General features: G+C 40.9%; 1 protein-coding gene across 1 annotated transcript in view; it reads right to left on the bottom strand.

Annotated features, from left to right (window-relative positions):
* The window catches only part of cdh19 (cadherin 19, type 2), a 204,703-nt gene that overhangs the window by 56,061 nt on the left and 121,001 nt on the right, over positions 1-27,641 (bottom strand). Inside the window, exon 6 of the mRNA XM_053487532.1 lies at positions 21,769-21,956. Coding sequence (XP_053343507.1) covers positions 21,769-21,956 — 188 coding nt within the window. The remainder of the gene's footprint in view (positions 1-21,768; positions 21,957-27,641) is intronic.

The raw sequence follows: 27,641 nt of genomic DNA, 5'->3' as shown, positions 1-27,641 counted from the left end.
ACTTTTTTTTGTTAAAATATTAAATATTGTGGTATATTTTTAACTATAAAAAATTTTTGTTTAATATACTCTCACTTAGGTTTTACCCTCACTCACTCATTCTGTATACCACTTATCCTGTTATGGGTCATGGCAGGCCTAACCCAGAGGAGTTAGAGCACTAGGCAGGGTATACACTGGATGGTGTGTCAATCCATCATAGAGCACACAAATGCAAACTTGCTTACTTATTTCTTTCAGAATAGAATATAGATAACATATCAAATGGTAAAAGTGATATATTTTGAAATGTCATGCCAAATATTGGCTCATTTTGGATTTCATGAGAGCTACACATTCCAAAAAAGTTAAATGTACATATAAGAATCAACTGGAGGACTTATTAGGTCAACTGGTAACATGATTGGGTATAAAAAAAGAGCCTCTCAGAGTGGCAGTGTCTCTTAGAAGTCAAGATGGGCAGAGGATCACTAATTCGCCCAATGATGTGACGAAAAATATTGGTGCAATATCAGAAAGGAGTTTTTCAGAGAAAATCGCAAAGAGTTTGAATTTATCATCATTTACAGTGCATAATATCATCCAAAGATTCAGTGAATCTGGAACAATCTCTGAGCGTAAGGGTCAATGCCGGAAGACCATACTGGATGCCCATGATCTTCGTCTTCCTTAGACGGCCCTGCATCACATACAGAAATAAAAATTTAAAATTCTTTTTGGGAAACTGGGACGCCATGTCATCTAGACTAAAGAGGACAAGGACAACCCAGGTTGTTGTCAATGCTCAGTTCAGAAACCTGCATCTCTAATGGTATGGGGTTGCATGGGCAGCTTACACATCTGGAAAGGCACTATCAATGCTGAAAGGTATATCCAAGTTCTGGAAAAACATATGCTTCCATCCAGACGACGTCTCTTTAGGGAAGACCTTTCATTTTCCAACATGAAAATACCAGGCCACATACTGCATCAATTACCACATCATGGCTGTGTAGGTACTAAAATGGCCAGGCTGCAGTCCAGATCTTTCACCCATAGAAAACATTTGGCGCATCATAAAGCGGAAGATGCAACAAAGAAGACCTACAGTAGGACAGTTGAACATTAGAAGCCTGTATTAGACAAGAATGGGACAACATTCCTATTCCTAAACTTGAGCAACTTGTCTCCTCAGTCCCCAGACGCTTGCAGACTGTTATAAAAAGAAGAGGGGGTTTCACACAGTGGTAAACATGGTCTTGTACCAACGTTTTTGAGATGTGGTGTTGTCATGAAATTTAAAATCAACTTATTTTTCGCTAAAATTATACATTTTCTCAGTTTAAACATTTGATATGTCATCTATATTGTATTCTGAATTATTGAAATTTGAAAGTTCCACATTATTGCATTGTGTTTTTATTCACAATTTGTACAGTGTCCCAACTTTTTTGGAATCGGGTTTGTAGATGTTTAATGTTTTTTTCATATGATAAGGGTCCTGCAGTCTCAGAGAAAAACATAAGGAAAATGAGGGTGCCAGTTTAACCTTACTTTGTTTTTCCAGACACCTTGACAAGGTTGAGATAGCTACAATATCAATATATTTTTCAACTTCTGCATTGAGTATTTCCATGTAACATTTAGACTTGACATTTACTTTTAGATTTTACCCTGCAGTTAACTTACCTTGGAAGGTCAGAGCTTGGAATCATATTAAGTTCACATATTTTTCTCCATCCATGCATTTACGCTACAAAATGGGGAAAAAGTGGATGCCTCCCTCTTTGACTTATATTACAAACAATCTTGCCAGCTAACTGTGATGAATGCTGTACTGTATATTTCTTTTTGTTCAAGACAGTAAACTGCTATTGATGTAATAAGTATTTGTCTGTATTTTGATACAATCAAAGCAAATACTTACATATTGTTGATATTTTTGGTTCCTCTAAATATATATGAAGTTATATAAATAGAAATAACTTTGTTAAAGGAGAACTCACAGGAACAATCAAGCAATGGAAGAGAGAAAGAAAATAAGCAGTCATGACTGCAGCAACATCAGAGAATGAGAGAAGAAACCTAAGCAGAAAGAACAAGACAAATTCTGCCCCTCTTACGCTAGAACTGTTAATCATGGAGAACATAAAATAAGTTAAGAAGCAAACGGACAAGAAGAAAAAGGTGCTTAATGAATGTAAATGTTGAATGATAAAATGTAAGATAAGATGCATGTCTATTAGTCAATGAGGTAATGTGTGACTTCCATTTTTGACTTCATAGACTACTGCTCAACTTGATGCTGCAAGAATTCAGTAACCAAAAAAAGCAAAGTATAGTAGCTGCTAAAATTAATGGTTTAGAGCATCTTGAGTGACGGATGTCTTGTCCAATCAGTGGTAGGAATTTCATTCGCCAACTATATCTCCCTTTTCTGGTTTGTATCTGACTGGCCGAGAAGTGCAATACAAATTATTAAAACGGAAAACAAAATAACAAATTCAAAACCAAATTAACAAATCCGAAAAAACAAAACAACAAAACCTAAAACAAAATAACAAATTAGTTTTGTGTTATGTTATTTTGTTTTGGGTTTTGTTGTTTTGTTTTTTGGTTGGGTTTTTTCGTTTATTTAATTTATTTTGTTTTTCAGTTTTGTTAATTTGTTTTGCACTTCACGGCCACCGTAGTTCTGACTTTTCATGTGCAACAATAAAAGACCTTGGTACTTTATGTTTATAAATTCCAGCCTTTTTTTTAACCACATGTAGATAATATTATCAGAATAGCATTCTTTCACCTCAGAAATATTGCCAAGATGAGGAATATATTGTCACTAAATGAAAAAATTAGTTCATGCTCTTATCACCTCTAGGTTGGACTATTGTAACACCTTACTGTCTGGTTGTTCAACTAGGTGCATAAACAAGCTTTAGTTAGTCCAGAACGCAGCAGCAAGAGTCCTTACTAGAATCAGAAGATACAAGCACACCACCCCTTACCCACACTGCATTCGGTCTTTGTAAAATTTCGAATTGATTTTAAAATAAACCGATGTATAAAGCATTAAATGTTCTCACGCTGCAGTATCTGAGTGAACTGCTAGGTCTTACGATCTGCCACACCTATTTCGATCAAAAGATGCAGGCTGCTTGTGAGTACCACATATTATGAAAACTACAGCAGAGAACAAAGCTTTTTCTTACAAAGCCCCATATTATGGAATAGCCTTCCAATTAATGTTTGGGACACAGTCTCAGTGTTTAAGTCTAGGCTAAAAACCTATTTATTTAGCAAAGGATTTTTGCAAATAGATATGCCTTAGGTAAAGGAGTAGGTCTGGGGGACTCATGGATGTAGAGTATTACTGTATGTTGAACTAGTATGTTTAGATGCTGTCTTCCTCACTCTCATTGATCACTCTGGTTTGTTGACGGTGAAGTGATTGGTTGCTTTACATCTCAGGAAGCCCTCATGTGTGTGTTTCTTTCAGGCTCTCCCTTTTAGTTATGCTGTCATAGTTAGTCCTGCAGAGTCCCTACTTGCACTCTGTACTAAATATACATTCACCTTATACATTATTTGACTGTAATCATACCCAACTGTTATCTCTTCTTCTCTGCTCTTTTTTTCCTGATTTCTCTCTTTTCCTGTCCCTGTCGAGCTACACATGTTTGTTCCTGAGCTGCTAGTGATTCAGACCACCTGTGCCCTCAGAACCCATTTGACTCGTCCTGGTGCCCCATTTCTGGTTGCAGATCTCGTCCCATGGATGCCCTGTGGGTCTTTCTGGGATGCTTGTGGGGACTGGGGACAGTTCCACTTTAACATGAAGATAGTCCTGGCCTCAGCTGATGCAGACAGCTCTCTGAGAACTTGTGACTGAAGTTGCTTGATAGTTCAAGACTGCAATTTCCTACAGTCTACCTGAGGCTCCAAATAACAAAGTGGACTCCATTTTAACTTAAAGACATCAACTGTTTTATTGAACTGCAATGACATATGGTAATATGGTAATGACAATCATTAAAAGAGTTATACAAATTGAAATGAATATGCCCCATGCTGGTCTCTCAAATCATCAGATAAATTTCTCTTGCCTGTACCCAAAACCAAATGCAAGCTCAGGGGTAATCTGTGGCTGCACCCAATTGTGGAATTACCTAAACTTGACCATTCATGAGACTCATGTTTTCTTTGGCGTTTAAACCAACATGAGATGTTGATTTTTTTTTACATTTGTTTGAATTAGAGATTAGAGATGTGTGTGATGTGATTATCTTGTGTGGTGATCATTATTTCCTCTCAAACCTAGTCATTTCTGTAGACAAAGTGTTAATTGCTGGAGATTTTAATATTCATTTTGAAAACCCAGAAGACCCTCTGAGAACTGCATTTATGTCTATACTGGACTCGGTAGGAGTAAATCAGTGTGTAGTAGGACCCACTCATAAAGCAGGTCACACTTTAGATTTAATAATATTATTTGGATTAAGTATAAGAAATTTATTCACAATACCACTATCTGAAGTTATCTCAGATCACTATCTTGTCTCATTGCAAGTGTGTCACAATAATAATGTACACACAGCGCCGCGCTACCGTATGAAACGTACATTCACATCAACTACCAAACAGAGTTTTATCAGTAATCTCCCAGAGTTCCCAACTTCGATTAGATCACCGTCTGACCCCACAGAACTCGATCAGGCGACTGAATATTTAGAGTCGACATTTCGCTATACCCTAGATAATGTAGCTCCAGTCAAAAGAAAAATTATTAGAGATAAAAAACTTGCTCCCTGGTATAACGATCACACGCGCACTTTAAAACAGACCGCTCGGAAATTAGAACGTAAATGGCGTCAAACTAAATTACTAGTATTTCAAATAGCATGGAAGGAGAGCATCCTGAACTATAGAAAAGCTCTTAGTGTAGCTAGATCAACATATCTCTCCACTCTTATAGAAGAAAATAAAAATAATCCTAGATTCTTATTTAATGCTGTAGCCAAATTAACCAGAAATAAGACCACTGCAGAAATCTCCACAACAACATCATGCAATAGTGAGGACTTCATGAACTTTTTTAATAATAAAATTGTAAATATTAGGCATAAAATTGAGGTTTTGAAACCGAACAATGTAATTGATGCAGATGTTAATCTAGCCATGTCAGACCAGAACCTAGAATACTTTACTCCCCTTGAAGAGAATGAACTAATTTCACTCATCTCTTCTTCAAATTCATCAACCTGTATATTAGATCCTGTACCGACACATTTTCTTAAACAGATAGTACCAGCAATAATAGAACCCCTGTTGAGAATAATTAATTCTTCACTCAGCATTGGATATGTTCCAAAATCTTTTAAATTAGCAGTTATCAAACCAATAATTAAGAAACCTGACCTCGACCCCTGTCAGCTGTCCAGTTACAGACCAATATCAAACCTCCCCTTTATCTCTAAGATCCTGGAAAAGATAGTAGCGGAGCAGCTATGCTCATATATACATAGGAATGGCATACATGAACTGTATCAGTCAGGATTTAGGCCTCATCACAGTACAGAGACGGCGCTCGTTAAAGTAGTAAATGACATTCTATTGGCCTCTGATCAGGGTTGTGTAACTATGCTTGTATTACTTGACCTCAGTGCAGCTTTTGACACTGTTGATCACGCTATTCTTCTTCACAGATTAGAAAATGTAGTGGGAATTAAGGGTACAGCCCTCTCCTGGCTCAGATCCTATCTGACCCATCGTTATCAGTATGTAGACTTAAATGGTGATTATTCTGCATGTTCTCTAGTGGAGTTTGGCGTTCCGCAGGGTTCAGTTTTAGGTCCACTGCTTTTTTCCCTTTACATGCTTCCTCTGGGCAACATAATCCGTAAGCATGGTATTAGTTTTCATTGTTATGCTGATGATACACAGTTATATGTCTCAGCAAAACCTGATGAGAAAAAACAGCTTACTAAAATTGAGCAATGTGTGCAGGACATAAGAAATTGGATGCTAACTAACTTCCTTCTGCTAAATCCGGATAAGACAGAAGTTCTAGTCATAGGACCGCATACAGCTAGGAGTAAAATTTTAGATCATACCGTAACTTTAGATGGCCTTTCTGTTCCATCAAATGCAACAGTGAAAGACCTTGGTGTGATTATTGATTCCAGCCTTTCATTTGAAGCACATGTAGATAATATTACCAGGATAGCATTCTTTCACCTCAGAAATATTGCCAGAATAAGAAATTTATTGTCGCTAAACGACGCAGAAAAACTAGTTCATGCTTTTATCACCTCTAGGTTGGACTATTGTAATGCCTTACTGTCTGGTTGTTCAGCTAGATGCATAAATAAGCTTCAGCTAGTCCAAAATGCAGCAGCGAGAGTCCTCACCAGAACCAGAAGATATGAGCACATCACCCCTATCTTATCTTCACTCCATTGGCTCCCTGTGAAATTTCGCATTGATTTTAAAATACTACTCTTGACATATAAAGCATTAAATGGTCTCGCGCCGCAGTACCTGAGCGAACTGCTAGTGTCTTACGATCCGCCACGCCTACTTCGATCAAAGGATGCAGGCTGCTTGTCAGTACCGCGTATTATGAAAAATACAGCTGGGGGCAGAGCTTTTTCTTACAAAGCCCCAAAGTTATGGAATAGTCTTCCAAATAGTGTTCGGGACTCAGACACAGTCTCAGTGTTTAAGTCCAGGCTAAAAACCTATTTATTTAGCCGAGCATTTTTATAAATAGATTTGCCATAGGTAAAGGAGCAGATCTGGGGGACTCATGGACGTAGAGTATTATGGTAAACTGGTATGTTTGGATGCTGTCTTCCTCACTCTCATTGATCACTCAGGTTTGCTGACGGTGAGGTGATTGTTTGCTTTACATGTCAGGAAGCCCTCATGTTTGTGTTTCCTTCTGGCTCCTCCCTTTTAGTTATGCTGTCATAGTTAGTCCTGCCGGAGTCTCTGCTTGCACGCTACAGTTAATATACATTCACATTATACATTGTGTGACTGTGACCATACCTAACTGCCATCTCTCCTCTTCTTCTCTTTCCCCCCCTCTTTCTTTTTCCTCTCTCCTCCTGTCCCCCCCTTTCACTCTTTCTCTCTCTCTCTGTCGAGCTACACATGTCGTTCCTGAGCTGCCAGTGATCCAGACTCCCTCTGCCCTCCGGACCTGTCTGACCCATCCTGGTGCCCCGCTTCTGGCTGAAGATCTCGTCACATGGATGCCCCGTGTGTCTCTCTGGGATGCGTCTGGTGTCTGGGAATGATTCTCTCTACCTAGAAAATGGTTCTGGCCTTGACTGGTGTTGGCAACTGTTTCTCTGGGGACTTGACAGTTCGATAGTTCATGACTGGAACTTCTTACAAGTCTACCTGGGTCTTCAATAACTACCTGGACTCCATATTAACATCAATTAACATCAGCTATTATAGCTGAACTGCCTCCCACCCTACACACTGTATAAATGCAGATCATTTACTGCTTTTTGTTTCACCCAAATGAGGATGGGTTCCCTGTTGAGTCTGGTTCCTCTCAAGGTTTCTTCCTCTTACCATCTCAGGGAGTTTTTCCTTGCCACTGTCGCCCTCGGCTTGCTCACCAGGGACAAACTGACCATTTTGATTCATACAAATTCACATTTCATACAAACCTAAATAATTCTTTTGACTATGTAAAGCTGCTTTGCGGCAATGAAAATTGCTAAAAGCGCTATACAAATAAAATTGAATTGAATTGAATTGAAATTATTTGTTTTTTTCCATTATTTTTCCATTATTTATGTAAAATACTATACAATCATGTTGACTATCACAAGATACTAGTATATTAGTTACAGCAAGTCCCCTACATATGAATGAGTTCTGTTCCAAAGGCTTTTTTGTAAGTCCAAAAACCATTGTCTAGACTTCACCTGTTCCATGATCTTGTCCTTGAGAATCATTCCGATGGTTAAACGATTGATGTTAAAAGAAAGCGCAATCTCTGCCATCTTTTTTCACCTTGCTCCATTCTCTTAATTATTTTAACTTCTCTTGGTGCTTCTTAGCAGTGACAGTCACTATTATGCCACTGCTGATTAAGAGACAATATCACAAGTGTCTTACCTGGGCATGGAGAAAAAAAAACTGGACCATCGCTCAGTGGCCGGGTTCTCTTTTTAAATGAAAGTAAATGTTGTACTACATTTGAACATCAAGGTCCCAGACTTTGGAGGATGACTGGAAAGGCACAGAATTCAAGTTGCTTGAAGTCCATTGTGATGCTTAAAGTCAGCATTGTGTGATGATTTGCAGTGCCATCTGATGGTGCTGATCCAATATTTCCAAATAAGTCCAAAGTAAACACAGCCATTTACCAGAAGATTTCTGATCACTTCTTGCTTCTGTCTGCTGACAATAATATTTCTGTGCTTGATTGGCGAGGCCAATTTGCCTGACCTGAATCCCATATAGAATCTACAGTGGGGCAAAAAATATTTACTTAGCCACCAATTGCAAGTTTTCCCACTTAAAAATATGAAAGAGGCCTGTAATTTTATATAGGTATACCTCAACTATGAGAGACAAAATAAGAAAAATCCTAAAAATCACATTGTTGGATTTTGAAAGAATTTATTTGCAAATAATGGTGAAAAATAAGTATTTTTTCAATAACAAAATTTTATTCTGATACTTTGTTATATATCCTTTGTCGGCAATGACAGAGATCAAACATTTTCTGTTAGGCTTTACAAGGTTTTTACTGTTGCTGGTATTTTGGCCCATTCCTCCATGCAATCTCCTTTAGATCAGTGATGATTTGGGGCTGTTGCTGGGCAGCAAGGACTTTCGACTTTTGACTCCCTCTAAAGATTTTCTATGGGGTTGAGATCTGGAGACTGGCTTGGCCACTTCAGGACCATGAAATGCTTCTTATGAAACTCCTTCGTTGCCCAGGCGGTGTGTTTGGGATCATTGTCATGCTGAAAGACCCAGCCACGTTGCATCTTCAGTGCCCTTGCTGATGGAAGGAGGTTTTCACCCAAAACCTCACGATACATGGCCCCATTCATTCTTTTCTTTACATCGATCAGTTATCCTGGTCCCTTTGTAGAAAAACAGCTCCAAAGCAGGATGTTTCCACACCCATGCTTCACAGTATGGATGGTGTTCTTTGGATGCAACTCAGCATTCTTTCCCTCCCAAACATGAAGTTCTATTTTGGTTTCATCTGACCATATGACATTCTCCCAATCCTCTTCTGGATCATCCAAATGCTGTCTAGCAAACTTCAGATGGACATGTACTGGCTTAATTAGGGGGACACGTTTGGCACTGCAGGATTCCCTGGCGGCGCAGTGTTACTGATGTCCCAGCTCTCTGCATGTCATTCACTAGGTCCCCCGTGTGGTTCTGAGATTTTTGCTCACAGCTCTTGTGATCTTTTTGACCCCACGGGATGAGATCTTGCGTTGAGCCCCAGATCGATGGAGATTATCAGTGGTCTTGTATGTCTTCCATTTTCTAATAATTGCTCCCACAGTTTATTTCTTCACACCAAGCTGCTTATCTATTGCAGATTCAGGTCTTGGCCATAGTGGACTTTGGAGTGTGACTGTTTGAGATTGTGTACAGGTGTCTTTTATACTGATAATAGATGCCATTAATACAGGTAACGAGTGGAGGACAGAAAAGCCACTTAAAGAATAAGATACAGGTCTGTGAGAGCCAGAAATCTTGCTTGTTTGTAGATGACCAAATACTTACTTTCCACCATAATGTGCAAATAAATTCTTTAAAGATCATACAATGTGGTTTTCTGGATTTTCTTTCTTTCTTATTTTGTCTCTCATAGTTGTGGTATACCTATCATGAAAATTACAGGTTGCAATTTTAAGTGGGAGAACTTGCACAATTGGTTGCTGACTAAATACTTGTTTGCCCCACTGTATAGGCTATTTTTAAGATGAAGGTGAAAAACAACATAAAGATAAGGTGAAAGCTTCTATTAAAGCAAGCTGGCCTTTGATAACACCTAAGCAGTGACACAGGCTGATTGCCTCCATGCAATGCCACAATAATGCAGCAATGTGTTCTAAAACAGCCCAAACTGATATTCCAATGCCATAAATAAGGAAGAGAGATGAGAAAAGTGATTGTGTTGCATGTGTAAAACTGTCGCCCTGCATTTCCAGTGTCTGGGTTTGATTCCCACCCCGGGATGTATGTTTTTCTCATGCTTGGTGGATTTTCTCTGGGTACACTGGTTTCCTACTGCAGGTCAAAGGCACGCAGGTTAGGTGAATTGGGATTCTCATATTGCCTCGTAGAATGTCTGTAATATATATGGGTGGCAAGTAATTCAACCACGGGGGGCGCAATCCAGTGTCTTCTTGTGCCAGTCCCAAGTCTGGATAAATGCAGAGGGTTGTGTCAGGAAGGGCATCCGACGTAAAACATTTGCCAATTCAATGATGCGAATCACGAAGGATGGAAATGGCAGTAATAAATACTTTCTTCCAGAAGAGGCTGGAACATAGGGTGACATATAAGAGTGGAGGCAGAAGCACTCAGGTCGACTACATCTTGTGGTGAGGATGGTGAAGAGGACAAAGGCAGAGCAGAGGACAAGTGGTGGAAGCTGAGAAAGGAAAAATGTTGTGTAGTCTTTAGGGAGGAGTTGAGACAGGCTATGGGTGGTCAGGAGGTGCTTTCAGTTGACTGGACAACTACAGCCAATGTGATTAGGGAGACAGGTAGGAGGGTACTTTGTGTATCATCAGGTAAGGGGAAAGTGGACAAGGAGACTTTGTGGTGGAATGAGGAAGTCCAGGAGTGTATACAGAGAAAGAGGCTAGCTAAGAAGAAGTGGGACACTGAGAGAGAGAGTAGAGAGGAGTACAGGGAGATGCAGAGTAAGGTGAACATACCTGTGGAGGTATGGAAGTGCTTAGGAGAGGTGGCAGTAGAGTTTCTGACTAGTTTGTTTAACAAGATCTTGGAGAGTGAGATGATTTCAGAGGAATGGAGAAGTGTATTGGTGCCATTTTTAGGAACAAGGGAGATGTGCAAAGCTGTGGCAATTATAGAGGTATAAAGCTAATGAGCCAGACAATGAAGCTGTGGGAAAGAGTAGTGGAAGCTAGTTTAAGGGCAGAGGTGAGCATTTGTGAGCAGCAATATGGTTTTATGCTTAGAAAGAGTACATCAGATGCAGTATTTGCTTTGAGGATGCTGGCGAAGAAGTCCAGAGAAGGTAACAGGAAGTTGCATTGTGTGTTTTTAGATTTAGAAAAAAACATATGACAGGGTGCTAAGAGAGGAGCTGTGGTATTGTATGAGAAGGTCTGGAGTGGCAGATAAGTATGTTGTGGTGGTGCAGGACATGTATGAGAGCTGTAAGACAGTGGTGAGATGTGCTGTAGGTGTGACAGAAGAGTTCAAGGTGGAGGTGGGTCTGCATCAAGGATCGGCTTTAAGCCCCTTTTTGTTTGCTCTGGTGATGGACAGGATGACAGATGAGGTAAGACAGGAGTCTCCATGGACTATGATGTTTGCAGATGACATTGTGCTTTGTAGCGAGAGCAGGAAACAGGTGAAGGAAAATTTGGAGAGGTGTCAAAGTCACATAAATACTTATGTTTGCCCATTCTTTCAGTTTTCAACACATCAATTTCAGGGACAAAACATTAACTTGCTGTCTAATACACTTTGAGATTTTTATTTTTCACTTGTTAATGTTACCTTAATTATATACAGTTTTCAAGGGGAGGGATGCACACCCTGTCTCCTCCTCAGTACTTTTTTCAATTTCTCACCAAATGTTTTAACCCATTATAATCTAACTTTTTCCAAGAAATTCTCCCATTATGTTTAAGTTTTTCTTCCACATTTTTACATCATATACAGTACCTTGTCCCTACTCCCTACGTCATCTGTATATCTTTCCCATTATAATAAATTTTCCTTGCAAATAATGGCTTGTTTGTCATGTAAGTGTTACCGCTCCGATTTTAAAGTGTTTGTTAGCATACAAGAGTGCAACTGTTAGGGGCCTCCGAGTGGCGCAGTGGTAAAGTGCTCGCCCTATCATCCGGAGGTCGCTGGTTCGAACCCCGGGTGATGCTGTTTTCCTCTCACAGCCGGAGGCACAGAGAGAGCTGATTGGCCGAGCTCTCTCAGGGGGGAGGGATGAGAGGTACTTGCGCTCCCACATTAGTCACGGCGCTACAGCCAATCAGGGGCGTCTGTGAGCTATCGCACGCGGAAGTAGCGGCTAGCGCTTTCCTCCGAGTGTGTTACTCCGCCCCTAACGGTGCGTGAGCGAGCAGTTCGAAAAGATGCGGTCGGCTCGCGTCACGTGGTTCGGAGGAAACACAGGATAGCTTTCGTCCTTCCGACTGAGTGGTTGTAGTAGCCTTGATGTGTGTGGGAGCCCCCTAGTGACGGGGAGTAATTGGCCACGACTAGATTGGGGAGAAAATCGGGGAAAAAAGAATTGGACAGGACTAAATTTATAAAAAGAAAAAAAAAGTGCAACTGTTAGTACCCAAACGGATTTTCCTCCAGCACCTGCACCAATTCTGAACCGTGGAATTTCAGCTTTTGTCCCCCTTACTGATCTCCCTGTGGGTGTTGTTCTGGCCCAGAGAAGGTTGACGATTTCTTATGCATTTTATTTTGCTATTAATGCTTTAAATGTTTTATATGTTTTTTGTATTTTTATATCCAATTTTTTATGTATCTCCTTGTAAGTCAAGTAAGCTTTTATTGTCATTTTAACCATATATAGTTCAGTACACAGTATAACGAAACAACGTTCCTCCAGGACCAAAGTGCTACATACATGCAACAACATAAATTAACAACACAACATAAATTAACAACACACTTTACCAGAACCAGCTAGCTAACTAAGAGATCTAATTAGCTGACTAGCTCAGATATGACAGATTTACATTTTTAAGTTAAGCTAAAACTATCTATTTCTATCCAAAAAAGAGACAAAAATAGACAACAGACAACAAAGTGCACGTGCAAATGTGCAAACAAGGAGCTAAAGAACAACGTAACATGCTACAGTATTTTTTTTGTGAGTTATGAGGAGGTACTGGGAAGAGAAACAGTAAAATATTGTGCAAATATTACTGTACGTGCATGTTATTCACAAGTTCTGACGCGTGTCTTTGTTACACAGTTTCACTGACGACTTTCGTTGATTTCTTTGTCTCTTGTTTATTTTCAATATCAAAAACAACGGTTGTTACAGTTTCTTGCATAAATCCACTGTAGTCACGACAAGTCGCTTGCTGTGTTCTGTAGCTTCGATAGATTACAGTTACAACAACTTATTTTACTGTATTCCTTTTAGCTTACTGTCTCACGGTCAAAAGCTTGTGTGCTCCACACCTTTCTGTATCCTTCCGTGTCTTAACAACAACTAACAACTAACATGCGTGATAGACATGAAACTGCATAACTGTGGGATGATGTCACAGAACAACTCATGAAATAATGTCACAATACAAATTATAAGTATGATACTTAATGCTTAATGCTTAACTAATAAACTGAAATAAGATAAACATAACAAATCACAAGAATGAAATATGGCCCTTACAATTACAAACAGCAGTTCAGTTAGGTGGGTATGAACAATTTTGAGATGGTTATAGATCAGGGTAATTGTGCATATTGTGTGTGTTTATCAGTTCAGTCCTAAAGTTATTTGGTTTATTATTATCATTATTATTATTATTATTTTGAATTATTAGTGTGTGTGTGTGTGTGTGTGTGTGTGTGTGTTTTTGTGTATGTGTGTGTATGTTTATCAGTCCAGTCCCTTTGTGTTGAGGAGACGGATGGCTTGTGGGTAAAAACTGTTACATAGTCTGGATATGAGTGCCCTAATGCTTCTGTACCTTTTTCCAGATGGCAGGAGGGTGAAGAGTGAGTGTAAGGGGTTTGTCCAGTTAGCCACAATGCTGGTGGCTCAGCAGATGCAGCGTGTGGTGTAGATGTCCTCGATAGAGAGGAGAGAGACCCCGATCTTCTCAGCTGTCCTCACTATCCGCTTTAGGGTCTTGCGGTCTGATATGGCACAATTCCCAGACCAGACAGTGATGCTGCTGCTCAGGATGCTCTCGATAGTTCCTCTATAAATGGTGGTCAGGATTGGTGGTGGAAGCTAGGCCTTCCTTAGCCTTCTCAGAAAGAAAAGATGTTGTTGGCCTTTCTTGTGCAGAGAGCTGGTGTTGTAAGATCCTCCTCCAGGACCCAGGAATTTAGTGCTCTTGACGAACTCCACAGAAGAGCCGTTGATGCTGAGTGGAGAGTGATCGCTCCATGCCTTGTTTTTCATTATGTAGATGCACATTCTATTTTGTGTTGTCTTTAATTCCTATTATTCTTAATATGCATAAAACTGATCGTGTGTCTTTTGGTTATTGTTACGTCCTTGGACGTAGTTTACTTATTAAATTGATTGAATGGATGTGTAAATGTGCGTGCCTTGGAGTGCGCAGTTTTTCTCTCTCTCTCTCTCTCTGTGTCTCTCTTGGTAGAGCCTGATTGGATCCAGCTGCAGGAAATTACGAGGCAAGCGAGGGTTTAAATGCTGGGAAGCAGAGCAGGACGCGAGGAGCTGTGTGTGTGCGCGTGTCGTTAAGCTTCTCCGTGCGTATCTTGAATTGATTTGCCCTCCGTCTCCTGCTCCAGACAACTTTGGTGTGGTGTTAACAAATTTCGTTACTTCGTAACGAAAGTGTATCAAAATATACTATTAATATTGCCAGTCCTTTGGGACGTTTAATTCATTTATTGTGGCTTACTTTTTATATTTAATAGCCTATCTGTAATTTCCTTTTTCTCCTGTTTAAATGGGAAGCCGTAGGAATTGCCTTTTGAGTTTTGGTGACTTCTTATTTTCTCCTGGTTTTTGGCCAGTTAGGGAGACAGGAAAGGTCTCTGTATTTTCTTTTCCTTTTATTTAGTAGGTAAGTCAACGCTGCCAAGGCTAGTTAGTTTCTCGTTCTGTTTATTTTTTTGGCCTTGATCCCTTTCCGACCCGATGCTTCCTACTGTATCTACTTACTGTAAACAGAAATAAATCTGTTACTTTTTTTGTGGGAAATATCTGTTGTAATTATTGAATCTGGGACAGGAGAGGGGCCTAACTTGTATTCCTTTTAAATTTTTTTTTCTTCTTGTCATCGGCCTTGCCAACCCTAGACTGGCCGGGACGTGACAATTGGGGGCTCATCCGCTCGTTCATTATATTCGTGAAACCAATTTTTTTGCTTAGCTGTTTTTGAATTTTGGGTAGGGGAGGAAATTGGTAAAATGGATTTTGATTTAATAAAATTTACACTCTCGCCTACCGTAGAAGAATTTGATCGATGTAGAAAGAAGGATCTAATATTAATAGCTGAATTTTACAATTTAACTGTCCCTAAAGAGCAGAAGAAACAGGTCATTAGGAATGAGTTATACGACAAGTTAGTGGAGTTAGGCGTTCTACCTGGGCATGGTTCAGTGGAGGGTGCCGAGTCAGAAATTGAGGGAGAGGGCGCAGTTGAAGACGAAAATTCGGTGAGTGGTAAAAAAGATCCTCAAATAGTAGACCCTATGATAACCCTTCGTTTAAAGGAGTTAGATCTGGCATTTAAAAAAACAGGAGCATGAAACGCGACTAGTTCAGTTGCGGGAATTAGAGATAAAGATTGATCGGGATATCATGCTCCGGAAACTAGATTTGGAGGCTCAAATGCTGCGCAGTAAACCGGTCCCTCTGCCGCGCGTTAGGCCCCCTTCCAGTAGCTCTGAGGTTGGGCAACCAGATTTCGATGTGGGTAAGTACGTTAAACTGGTACTGCCATTCCGTGAAACCGAAGTGGACTCGTACTTTGTGGCTTTTGAACGGGTCGCGGTTAAATTAAAATGGCCTAAGGATATGTGGGCATTATTGTTGCAGTGCAATCTTGTTGGTAAAGCCCAAGAAGTTTGTGCAGCTTTGCCAATTGAAGATTCGTTAAGTTATGATATTGTGAAATTGGCTGTATTGCGAGCTTACGAACTGGTACCGGAGGCGTATCGTCAGAAGTTCAGGACTTGTTCAAAAACAGCTAAGCAAACGTTTGTGGAGTTTGCGCGTGAAAAAAAAGCGCTGTTCAAGAAGTGGTGTCTCTCTACCAAAATTGCAACACTTAAAGATTTGCAGGAACTAATTTTGTTAGAGGATTTAAAAAATTGTCTACCTGAGAGCATGGTACTGCATTTAAACGAGCAGAAAGTCTCTAGACTGTCTGATGCTGCAGTTCTGGCCGACGAATTTGTGCTTACGCATAAAACTATTTTCTCCAGTGCGCGTTCCTAAATTTATTTCCACTGTGGATGTAGGAAAAGATAAGGGAAACATTTTTTTAGACCTGCAAATGAGTTGAGAAATGCGGCAAAACGGCCTGATAGGAAACGAGTTTGTTTTTATTGTCTTGAGCCTGGCCACTTAATCTCAAATTGTAAGGTTTGGTAGCAAAAGGCAAGTGGTAAGCCAAAAGGGGTAGCGTTTACCTCTGTTCCTGAACGGCCAGGTTCGCAAGCAAATTCTTCGCCCTTCGAGTCGTTTCTACAAACATGTACAGTAGCACTCGTAGATGATTCTTCCGGTCCTAAATCTATTATAATGTTAAGGGATACAGGGTCCGCCCAGTCAATTATACTGGAAAGTACACTACCGTTTTCGCCGAAATCATACACTGGTAATAATCATTCGTGGTATCGAAATGGGATGTTCTTCAGTGCCATTGCACACTGTCCATTTGGAATCCGACCTTGTTTCTGGCCCTGTGAACATTGGTGTGCATTCCCACTTGCCTGTGGAGGGGGTGGACATGATTCTAGGTAATGATTTGGCTGGAACTAAAGTTTTCCCGTACCCAATCGTATCTGCAGTGCCCGTTTTAAGCAACCAGAATAACGAGCAGGCGCTGTTCCCTGCTCTTTTTCCGTCGTGCGCTGTAACTCGTGCCCAGAAAAGAAAGTTTGACGATGTCCTTGACCTTTCGAGTTCGTTCTTGGTTTCATTGCCGGCGAGCACGGAATGTAAGTTACTTGTGCAACTGCAACTATCACAAAATGAGTGCTTAAGAGAAAGTGATTCTGCTTTAAAAGTGGATAGAAAACAGTTAATTACTGCTCAAAAATCTGACGCATTGTTGCGTGCATGTGTTGAAGCTGCTGCAGGCAGAACGCAAATGTCTGATGCAACGGTAGGTTATTGTTGGGACGACGGTGTGTTAATGCGCTGGTGGAAGCCGTCCGATTCTGACCGTGAAGGGGTTTATCAAATCGTTCTCCCTACCGGTTATCGAGCTCAAATAATGAAGCTAGCCCACGAGCATATTTGCTCAGGACACCTTGGTGTTACAAAAACGCATGGTCGTATCGCCAGGCATTTCTTTTGGCCAAGTATGAAATCTTCAGTATCTGCATTTGTTCAATCCTGTTGCATCTGTCAACTGGCGGGGAAACCTAATCAGATAATTCCTCAAGCTCCGCTTCAGCCTATTCCTGTTATAGGAGAGCCTTTCGAAAGACTCATTCTTGACTGCGTAGGGCCCTTGCCTAAAGCTAAATCTGGTCATCTGTACATCCTCACAATAATGTGTACGGCTACGCGCTACCCAGAAGCCGTGCCCCTGCGCTCGATCACCACTAAAGCGGTAGTGAGGGAGTTAGTTAAATTCTGTTCTACGTTCGGATTACCTAAAGTAATTCAAACGGATCGGGGAACGAATTTCACCTCCAACTTGTTCGAACAGTTGATCAAAGAACTTCAAGTGCAGCATGAAATGTCAAGCGCCTATCATCCGGAGTCGCAAGGTGCGCTCGAGCGCTTCCATCAGACGCTTAAGTCAATGCTGCGCACCTACTGCATCGAAACTGGCAAAGACTGGGTAGATGGTTTGCCTCTCTTGATGTTGGCCGTACGAAGCACTGTGCAGGAGTCATTAGGGTTTAGTCCTGCCGAACTCATGTTCGGTCACACTGTTCGTAGACCGTTGAACTTAATTCGCGAACAGTTTCTTTCTAAAGAGACTCCCCGGATGCCCATTCTGGAGTATGTAAGTATGTTCCGTGAGCATCTCCATAAAGCTTGGGAGGTAGCTAAGCAACATCTTTCTGATACTCAAGCCAGGATGAAAACGAGGTATGACTGTAAGAGTGTTGCTCGTAGTTTTCAACCTGGGGATTCCGTGCTTGTGTTGTTGCCTGTGCCCAGCTCGCTTATGCATGCGCGGTTTGTTGGCCCGTACAAAATTGGAAAGAAACTGAATGATACAAATTACACTGTTCTCACTCCCGATCGACGGCGTAAAAGTAGGGTCTGCCACATAAATATGTTGAAAACCTTTGTTGACAGAACTAAATCTAGTGTGAATTCTAAAAATGACCGTGTGTCTGCCGTAAATGTAGTTGGTCTGGCTGTTGGTTATTTACCTGAGGCAGATGGTTTATTTGGCACAGATGCTCAAACTTCTTGTGGGAGGCTTGAAAATTCTGCTATTCTGTCCACACTGCCGTCTTATCTCTCATATTTGCATGAAGAACAATGCAGTGATATTATAAAGCTGATTCACAGGTATCCCACACTGTTTAACGATGTTCCTTCTCAAACTAACGTGTTGGTGCATGACATTGATGTGAATCGAAGTCTGCCCATCAAACAGCATGCGTATAGAGTGAACCCGTACAAACGTCAGTTGATGAAAAATGAAGTTGAGTACTTGGTGCATAATGGTTTTGCTGTCGCCAGTCAAAGCCCATGGAGTTCACCTTGCATTTTAGTGCCCAAATCTGATGGTTCCCTTCGGTTTTGTACGGATTTTCGCAGGGTAAACAATGTAACCAAGGCAGACTCGTTTCCCCTCCCTAGAATTGAAGACTGTGTCGACCAAGTTGGTTCATCACGTTTTGTCACCAAGCTTGATCTTCTTAAAGGCTACTGGCAGGTGCCATTAAACGCGGCGCGCCTCCGAAATCTCCGCTTTCGTCACGCCAGACTCATTTATGCAATATACTGTGATGGCCTTTGGAATGCGGAACGCACCTGCCACGTTCCAACGATTAATGCAGACGGTACTGTCGGAGATACAAGACTGTGAAGTTTATCTTGATGACGTAGTCGTTTATTCTATGTCGTGGGATGATCACTTATGCACCCTTAACTTAGTTTTAAAGAGCTTGGCTGATGCTCTATTAACCCTTAACCTTGGTAAATGTGAATTCGCTAAAGCGATGGTTACGTATTTGGGAAAGGTAGTGGGGCAAGGTCAAGTCAAGCCTATGAATGCTAAGATTGAAGCTATCGCAGAGTTCCCTTCACCTACCAACAAACATGAATTACGACATTTTTTAGGAATGACCGGATATTACAGGGGGTTTTGTAGGAACTTTGCCACGGTGGTTGCACCCCTTACCGACCTCCTAAGCACTGCCCGCAAATTCACCTGGGATGAAAAATGTGAGTCCGCCTTTTGCTCTGCCAAAGATTTGCTGTGCAATGCTCCAATATTATCTGCTCCGAAATTCGATTTGCCCTTTACACTGCAGGTTGACGCTATTGCTTGTGGTGCTGGTGCGGTGCTGATGCAGCCCGATGATGCTGATATTGAACATCCTGTGAGTTACTTTTCGAAAAAGTTCACCAAGTGTCAGCAAAATTACAGTACAATCGAAAAGGAGGCATCAGCCTTACTTCTAGCCCTCCAACATTTTAAAGTGTACCTAAGTTCTGGGAACTGAATTATCGTGTACACGGACCATAATCCTTTAACGTTTCTGTCGCGTATGTCAAACTCTAACCAACGTCTAATGAGATGGGCATTGATTCTTCAGGAATTCGACTTGGATATACGCTATAAAAAAGGTGCAGAAAACCTGGTAGCTGATGCGTTATCCAGGGCTTATGTTGGGGATAATTAATTGCATTTATATGTATGATAAATCAAATGTGTAATTTGATTTTATTACAAACCTGGTTTTGTAACTAAGGGTGGGGGTGTTACGTCCTTGGACGTAGTTTACTTATTAAATTGATTGAATGGATGTGTAAATGTGCGTGCCTTGGAGTGCGCAGTTTTTTTTTTTCTCTCTCTCTCTCTCTCTGTCTCTCTTGGTAGAGCCTGATTGGATCCAGCTGCAGGAAATTACGAGGCAAGCGAGAGTTTAAATGCTGGGAAGCAGAGCAGGACGCGAGGAGCTGTGTGTGTGTGCGTGTCGTTAAGCTCCTCCGTGTGCGTCTTGAATTGATTTGCCCTCCGTCTCCTGCTCCAGACAACTTTGGTGTGGTGTTAACGAATTTCGTTACTTCGTAACGAAAGTGTATCAAAATATACTATTAATATTGCCAGTCCTTTGGGACGTTTAATTCATTTATTGTGGCTTACCTTTTTTATATTTAATAGCCTATCTGTAATTTTCTTTTCCTCCTGTTTAAATGGAAAGCTGTAGGAGGGGGATTGCCTTTTGAGTTTTGATGACTTCTTATTTTCTCCTGGTTTTTGGCCAGTTAGGGAGACAGGAAAGGTCTCTGTATTTTCTTTTCCTTTTATTTAGTAGGTAAGTCAACGCTGCCAAGGCTAGTTAGTTTCTCGTTCTGTTTATTTTTTTGGCCTTGATCCCTTTCCGACTCGATGCTTCCTACTGTATCTACTTACTGTAAACAGAAATAAATCTGTTACTTTTTTTGTGGGAAATCTCTGTTGTAATTATTGAATCTGGGACAGGAGAGGGGCCTAACTTGTATTCCTTTTAATTTTTTTTCCTTCTTGTCATCGGCCTTGCCAACCCTAGACTGGCCGGGACGTGACAGTTATTTGTCTATATTCTTACATACATGTGTAGCATTTGTATCCAACACACGTTTCAATCCTGCATTGAGTGTGCTTGTGTCTCTGCCAAGTCCGGCACCTGGCGCCATATCTTATGCCCGTGTCTCTGTTGGGTTTGACACCTGGCCCCTTATTTTGTCTATTAACATACACATGACAGCTAATTATAAAATAAGTACAGTTCATGTCTGGGTCACTCTAGGGTTTTTTACCATGTACTTTGGGTACACACTGTACACTGAGTATTACTACCCATCCCCTTACTGTTTATGTTGTATGACCTGTCTCATAGTCGTCTGCTTTTCTTGTCTCACCTCTGAGTGAACCTATTATGTTTTATGACTTGTCATACTTTCTACCTACTTCTATATTATTTTACTAAGATTAATATTATGTTGATTAATATTATTATATTGTTACATTGTACATAGTATATTTTTACTAAAATATGCTTACAATACCCACCCACTTCCAGGTGCCATTGGCATGAGATATTATATCGGCAGGTACTGTAATGGGGCCAAATTGTGGCTAGACAACTGGGTCAGAGCAACTCCAAAACTGGAGCTCTTCTAGGATGTTCCTGGTCTGCATTGGCCGGGACCTACCAAAAGTGGCCCAAGGAATGCTTATTGGTGCACGTAGGTCAGTGTAGTCTGATCCAATATAAAAGCTGCTGTTTTTTTTACTGCTGTTTAATTAATTAAAAGGTTATTGCTGGAAAAGGTCAGGTTATTACTGTTTTGGTGGCTAAAGGGAGCACCTATTCAATATTAATCAAGTGGTCATAAAGTTATGGCTGATCAATGTGTGTGTGTGTGTGTGTGTGTGTGTGTGTGTTACATAAAACACAATTGATAATATAGATAAAGGTTAATGTACTTACTCTTGCCAGTATCACTATACCCTCTTGTGTGGCAGGGTCTGTCTGGACCCTGAAAGTGGCACTTTCTTCCAAATCATCTAGAGTGTAGTTCATCCTAGCATTCACACCAACATCAGCATCCTCTGCCATGACCCTACCAACTGTGGTGCCAACTGGTGCTGATTCCATTATAGCGAATGTGTACATGTCTGCCAAAATAAGAAGAAAATATGCAACAACTCATTGCATGCATTGCAACACATCTTCTCCAACAATGGAAATTATGCAAAAGCTACAAGAATTCTTGAGAATATAAGTTTTTTTAAATTTTTGCTTAAAAAAGTGAACGGAAAGACCAAAAAATATTTTTTTTCTTCCACTGTTAATGCCACTTGCACTTTAGCACTCAAAATTAGGCTGGAACTCCAATTATAATAGTTTCAAAGACTTAAAAGACTTCGCAGTCAGTTGATCCAAATAAAGTAAGCTGGAACTTGCTTATTAATGGAAGGATGAGCCACACCAGCTTCTCAAGCAAGAGGCCCCTCATAACAATTGTCTCTGTGAGTGGGTCTGCAGTAACTCAGACTAATTCTCTAATTTCTGTTATTTCTGTCGGGAATCATTGTCCTGGGTCCAATACAATTGGCACACAAACTGATTTTCCAGCCAAAGGTGTATCGCTCTTTATCTGCCCTACACTGACTTGCCAATTATTGTAGTTTTTGCTCAATGGTGGCAGGCCTCGCCATCAACCTCCTTATCCAGCCACTGGTGTAATTTCAGATGCTCGCACATGCTTTGTTCCACATCAAATCTGATGTGTCTTTTATATATCTCGGTTTATTATTATTACATTTTTAAAACTTCTTTTGATTACTCAATTTTGTATAACTTTTTTTAAAATTAGCCGATATTTTCCCCAATGTATTTGTTTCACTTGTGTTCCTTTCTGTAAGCACCCTGCTTCTCTGGGCTCTCTATGTCTCACAGTTCATCCCATATGAGTTTTTCAAGTTTTTAGAAATTTTTATGAAAGGTTATATGATTATATTTAACTTAATTAGTGTAAGGACATTTGTTACATGATAAGTGTAATTAATTAATAAGTTAATGTGCATATATGTGATTAAATATGTTTTACCTAAAACATGCTTACATGATGTCATGGCGTGCGCCTGTGATGGGCGTGCGCCCAAATCTAATATCGCTCCTTGCTCACTCTGAAGCTCACTAGCTAGACAGCCTCCTCTTCTTCAGGTGTACGAAGGACCGGGACCACAGAATTAGGCACGGCTGGTGAGCTATTGCCGCTAATGATCCCAGTGTAGCTCGGGGTCTGTTGGGATACTGGACTTAATGAGCGGTGTGTGTGACGCACATGCTAAAACTTGAAAGAGCGGCAAGCTAGCAGGGCAATGGAACAAGCCCAGGGACTTCAAAGAGGTGAGTATACCTTTGGACGCTGCAGCAAGGACAGCCGCGAGCTCAATGCCGAAGCTTCTGCGACTTTTCAGCTCTCACATGGAGCCGGATATCGTGACCCTGCCACGAAGAAGGAAAAGGCCACAAGGTATAGCTGGCCTCTATGGCTGTCATTGCACTGCCGGGCTTTGCATTCTGATGCAGTATTTTAGCTTATTTTGTTTTATTAGGTAACAAGATGTGTTAATTTATGGTATAAGTCCAATTACTATAATTTAACGCAGGACACTGTTGCTCTAGTGGTTTCATTATTGGGCTAGGTGTATCTTGTGCTTGAATGTTACCAGGGCTCAATTTCAGGGAGGATACGGTGGGATGGCATCCCCCCCCATTGAAAAAAAAGACAAAAACCACCCTCTTTGTAAAACCACCAACTCCCTCACCATCTCCTTTATATTAATAATGCTGTGTATGTGAAATTTGTCATAAAAATGAAATATTAAAAACTCCCTACATGTAATCATCTACACACTAATTACGGCGATCAAAATTCAATATTGTACCATGCTCACAAGCTCACCCAAGCTTGCCTCATTTTTCGCATTGTTCACATTTTCACAATGACCAAGAGATTCAAAGAATTCAGTTTAACAAAGGAGTTTTCAAAATGACTGACAGCATTAATGAGATGAGTTCTTTACCCAATTTGTGTAAATTCATTCTCAATTTCTAGAAGAGAATTTGTTTTTTCATTAGATTTCACCTACATGCTTGGGTACAAAAATAGATTTTTAAATTTCATAATAGTAATTTGATTGTGTGTGTGTGTGTATGTCTGTAAGAGAGAGAGAGACTACATTGCAAACAGTACTATTAAATTAAATTATTTAAATATATTTTTTTTATTTTTATAAATTTAGTCCTGTCCAATTCTTTTTCCCCCGATTTTTTCCCCAATCTAGTCGTGGCCAATTCCCCCCCGTCACTAGGAGGCTCCCACATTAAGGCTTCTACTACCACTCAGTCGGGAGGGCGAAAGCTATCCCGTGTTTCCTCCAAACCACGTGACGCGAGCCGACCGCATCTTTTCGAACTGCTCGCTCACGCACCGTTAGGGGCTGAGTAACACACTCGGAGGAAAGCGCTAGCCGCCCCTTCCGCGTGCGCGAGCTCACAGACGCCCCTGATTGGCTGTAGAGCCGTGATTAATGTGGGAGCACAAATACCTCTCATCCCACCCCCCTGAGAGAGCTCGGCCAATCAGCTCTCTCTGAGCCTCCGGCTGTGAGAGGAAAACAGCATCACCCGGGGTTCGAACCAGCGATCTCCAGATGATAGGGCGAGCGCTTTACCACTGCGCCACTCGGAGGCCCAAATTATTTAATTACTAATGTTTATGTAGATTTTTATCTACTCTTACAATCCTCCCCAGATGAAAGCCATGAAAAGGATCAAATGATAGTTTTGACAATTGCATGTTTACTGCATGTGTTTTGATGGCCTCAAGTTGGCTTAATTATGCTTACATTTTGTTAATAAAACAGTTTTTTAAACATTTGACATATTTAGCAATCATTTTGAATAGTTAGTTGTGGCCCCCCTCCAAAAAATAAATAAATATACTTGACCACATCCCCCTTAAATTTATTTTACAATTCGACCACTGGATGTTACACTGCGTAAATATTTGCTGCTGGTTCGCTCTGCTCCAGAAATATTCACCTGATGATCTGTGTCAGATAAGAGCAGACTATGAACTTCCTACGCAAATACTGCAGCATGTTGACGTTTAAGCTTTTAACTTTTAGCTTGAGGCTAAAATTTTTAGTGATTTTTTAGATAAATACTGTACATGTTTCAAGAAGTTTTTTGACTAATAAAATTGCTGCAAATAATGGCCAGGTGGTGTAACTTGACCCTATCCCAACACACCTTCTCAAGTCAGCCTTTTATCTGTTTTACCTTTTATTACTAATGAGTTTATTCTTTTTTGGGTTCAGGTATAGTTTCTCAATTAATGAAAATGGTTATTATCATACCTATTCTTAACAAACCTGGTTTAGATCCTAATGATTTTAATATTTACCGACTAGGTTTCTAATTTGCCATTTGTGTCTATGGTCTTGGAAAGGTCACAAAACTCTAGACTTCTGGTAATTCCCAGGATTTTAAAATCTACCAAAGGGGGCAGGGCATTTTCATATTTGGCTCCAAAACTTTGGAATAGCCTTCCAGACAGTGTTCAGGGAGCAGACACAGTTTCCCAATTCAAAAGTAGACTCAAGACGCATCTCTTTAATCTGGCATATGCGTAACTCATCCCATAACCTCATACTCCAGTACACCTATCCTGAATGGCAACTACGCTAATTCTCTCCATCTTTTCTGTATTTTTCTACCCATCCCGAGGCATCTGGAGATTGTGCCAGCTTTAGTAGACAAAGGCCAACCCTGCAAGGTTTCTAAGGCATCCAGAGAAGGACCAGCTCCAGCTGGATTCTGCTTTATGATGGTTGGAGCTACACATCCTGCTTCTGTGCTTCCAGTGATCCAGACCACATCTGCCCTCTGCACCTACTGACTCCCTGTGCTGAACTGGACTTCATGTTAATCTACACAACTTCTGTTATATTGAACTTTCACCTGCACAACACACATGATGTTATTTCTATCTGTTATCACCCAGATGAGGATGGGTTCCCTGTTGAGTCTGGTTCCTCTCAAGGTTTCTTCCTATTGCCATCTCAGGGAGTTTTTCCTTGCCACCGTCGCCGTCACCCTTGGCTTGCTCATCAGAGACATTTCATTCATCATTCATTCGTCTCATTATTATCTAGACACATTTTTCTCACACATACACACTTCCAAATATTTTCTTTTCAAATGCACTTCTGGCTAGATGTTAACCGTTTGTTGCCTTGTACCATACATGTGCAATGATGATAAAGTTTAATTTAATCCAATCTAAAATAGAGCAAAGAATTAAAAGACTATGAGCAATTAAAGGGCCCAAAATTCTGACCCATGTTGGTCTCTCGAAATTGTTAAGTGGCTGCTGCATTCCATGGTGAACATATGGTTCACAGGATCCACCATGGGCTCAGCTGGATCGCCTGTATAGGACTGCCTGCAGATGGCTACAGTCACTGAGAGGGTTTTGATCACCAGTGTTTTGCAATCCCTCCTGCAAAGGAAGGCTATGGCCATGAGGGCCCCCACCTCACTGTAAAAAAAAGCAAAGGCATGTGAGCTTTCTATGCTTCCCTTTAGGCTGAAAAAATGGAAGCCTACAGAGCCAAGCCTACTGAACTACATTCCTCTGCTGAGAGGAAAAGCCTTGCAGAGCATGCAACTGCCAGGATCTCCCCGCACCAAGTCTATGAACCTGAGTCAGAAAAGCCAGTGTCAGCATGAGGGTTCTGGGCCAACAGCCATAGTGGTGATAAGAGCATCCTAGCACCCATCAGATGGGTCTGCATCAGTGGAGATCCACTTTCATATTTCCTGGACCACAGGAACTGCAGTTACGTTAGCTTCCCTTGGTTATGCAAAACTCTTCTGGTCACCTGCATTGCATGGAGATTACAGGCCTAATGGAGAAAACACTCTATTACCACTAGGGTTATGGCTAACCTGCCTGTTCCTCTCCTGCTAAGGCAAGATTGGCTGGGGCTACACTCTAAGAAAAACTGAGGGAAGAACTAAACATTTCCTTATTACCAGCAGTGACAGAGGAAATGCACAGAAGCAGAGTGAAGATGTGCACTTGAAGCCCTGTTGGAGCCAAGTGCAAGAAATAGAAAAAGAGGGAGAGAACGGCAATCAGTCTTAGCCAACATCATACTTTCTGACCTATCACACAGAGAGGAAAGGAAAACCATGTGATCTCTTCATGGTGCTCAGAGGGAAAATTTATGCACCTATCACAAACATAAAGTTAATAATCGGCCAGCATAGCCCAACACGTTCCAGGTGTCCAGGAGCTCCTCCTTCTGTACATCACTAACTTTAAATTCCCGAACAAGTGGGACAAGTAAACTTATGACCTGTATCATGTTAATTAATTAAAAAGATGGATTGAGCTGTTGCCATGTATTTTAGTTCTTAATATGCTTACTCCTGAAGCGCAGGGACAGGAGCTAGTGCAATGAGGAGAAGATCTATCACGTTCACAGAGTCAAGAGCCGAATTAACTAATTGACCAGTTTTAGGACATGTCCCAAACTGCTGCTTAACACCAAAAAGATCTAGGAGCTCATAAGTAGAATTTAGGAAGGAGATAGGTGACACACAAATTCATATGAATGAAGCGTTGGTGGACTGTATCACTAGCTTCAGATTCCTGGGCTCACTCATGAGGCACAAAATATAAAACTATGGGCATTAGTGTCATCAAAGTTATGGTAGAGTCCACTAACCCCTTTGGACGGCATGACCCCCTTCCCTCTCCTGCCAGAAAGGCGTGTCAA

The sequence above is a fragment of the Clarias gariepinus genome, chromosome 26 (assembly GCF_024256425.1).
Source record: "Clarias gariepinus isolate MV-2021 ecotype Netherlands chromosome 26, CGAR_prim_01v2, whole genome shotgun sequence".
In the NCBI taxonomy this organism is placed as follows: domain Eukaryota; kingdom Metazoa; phylum Chordata; class Actinopteri; order Siluriformes; family Clariidae; genus Clarias; species Clarias gariepinus.
This window is presented reverse-complemented; position numbering and strand designations above follow the sequence as displayed.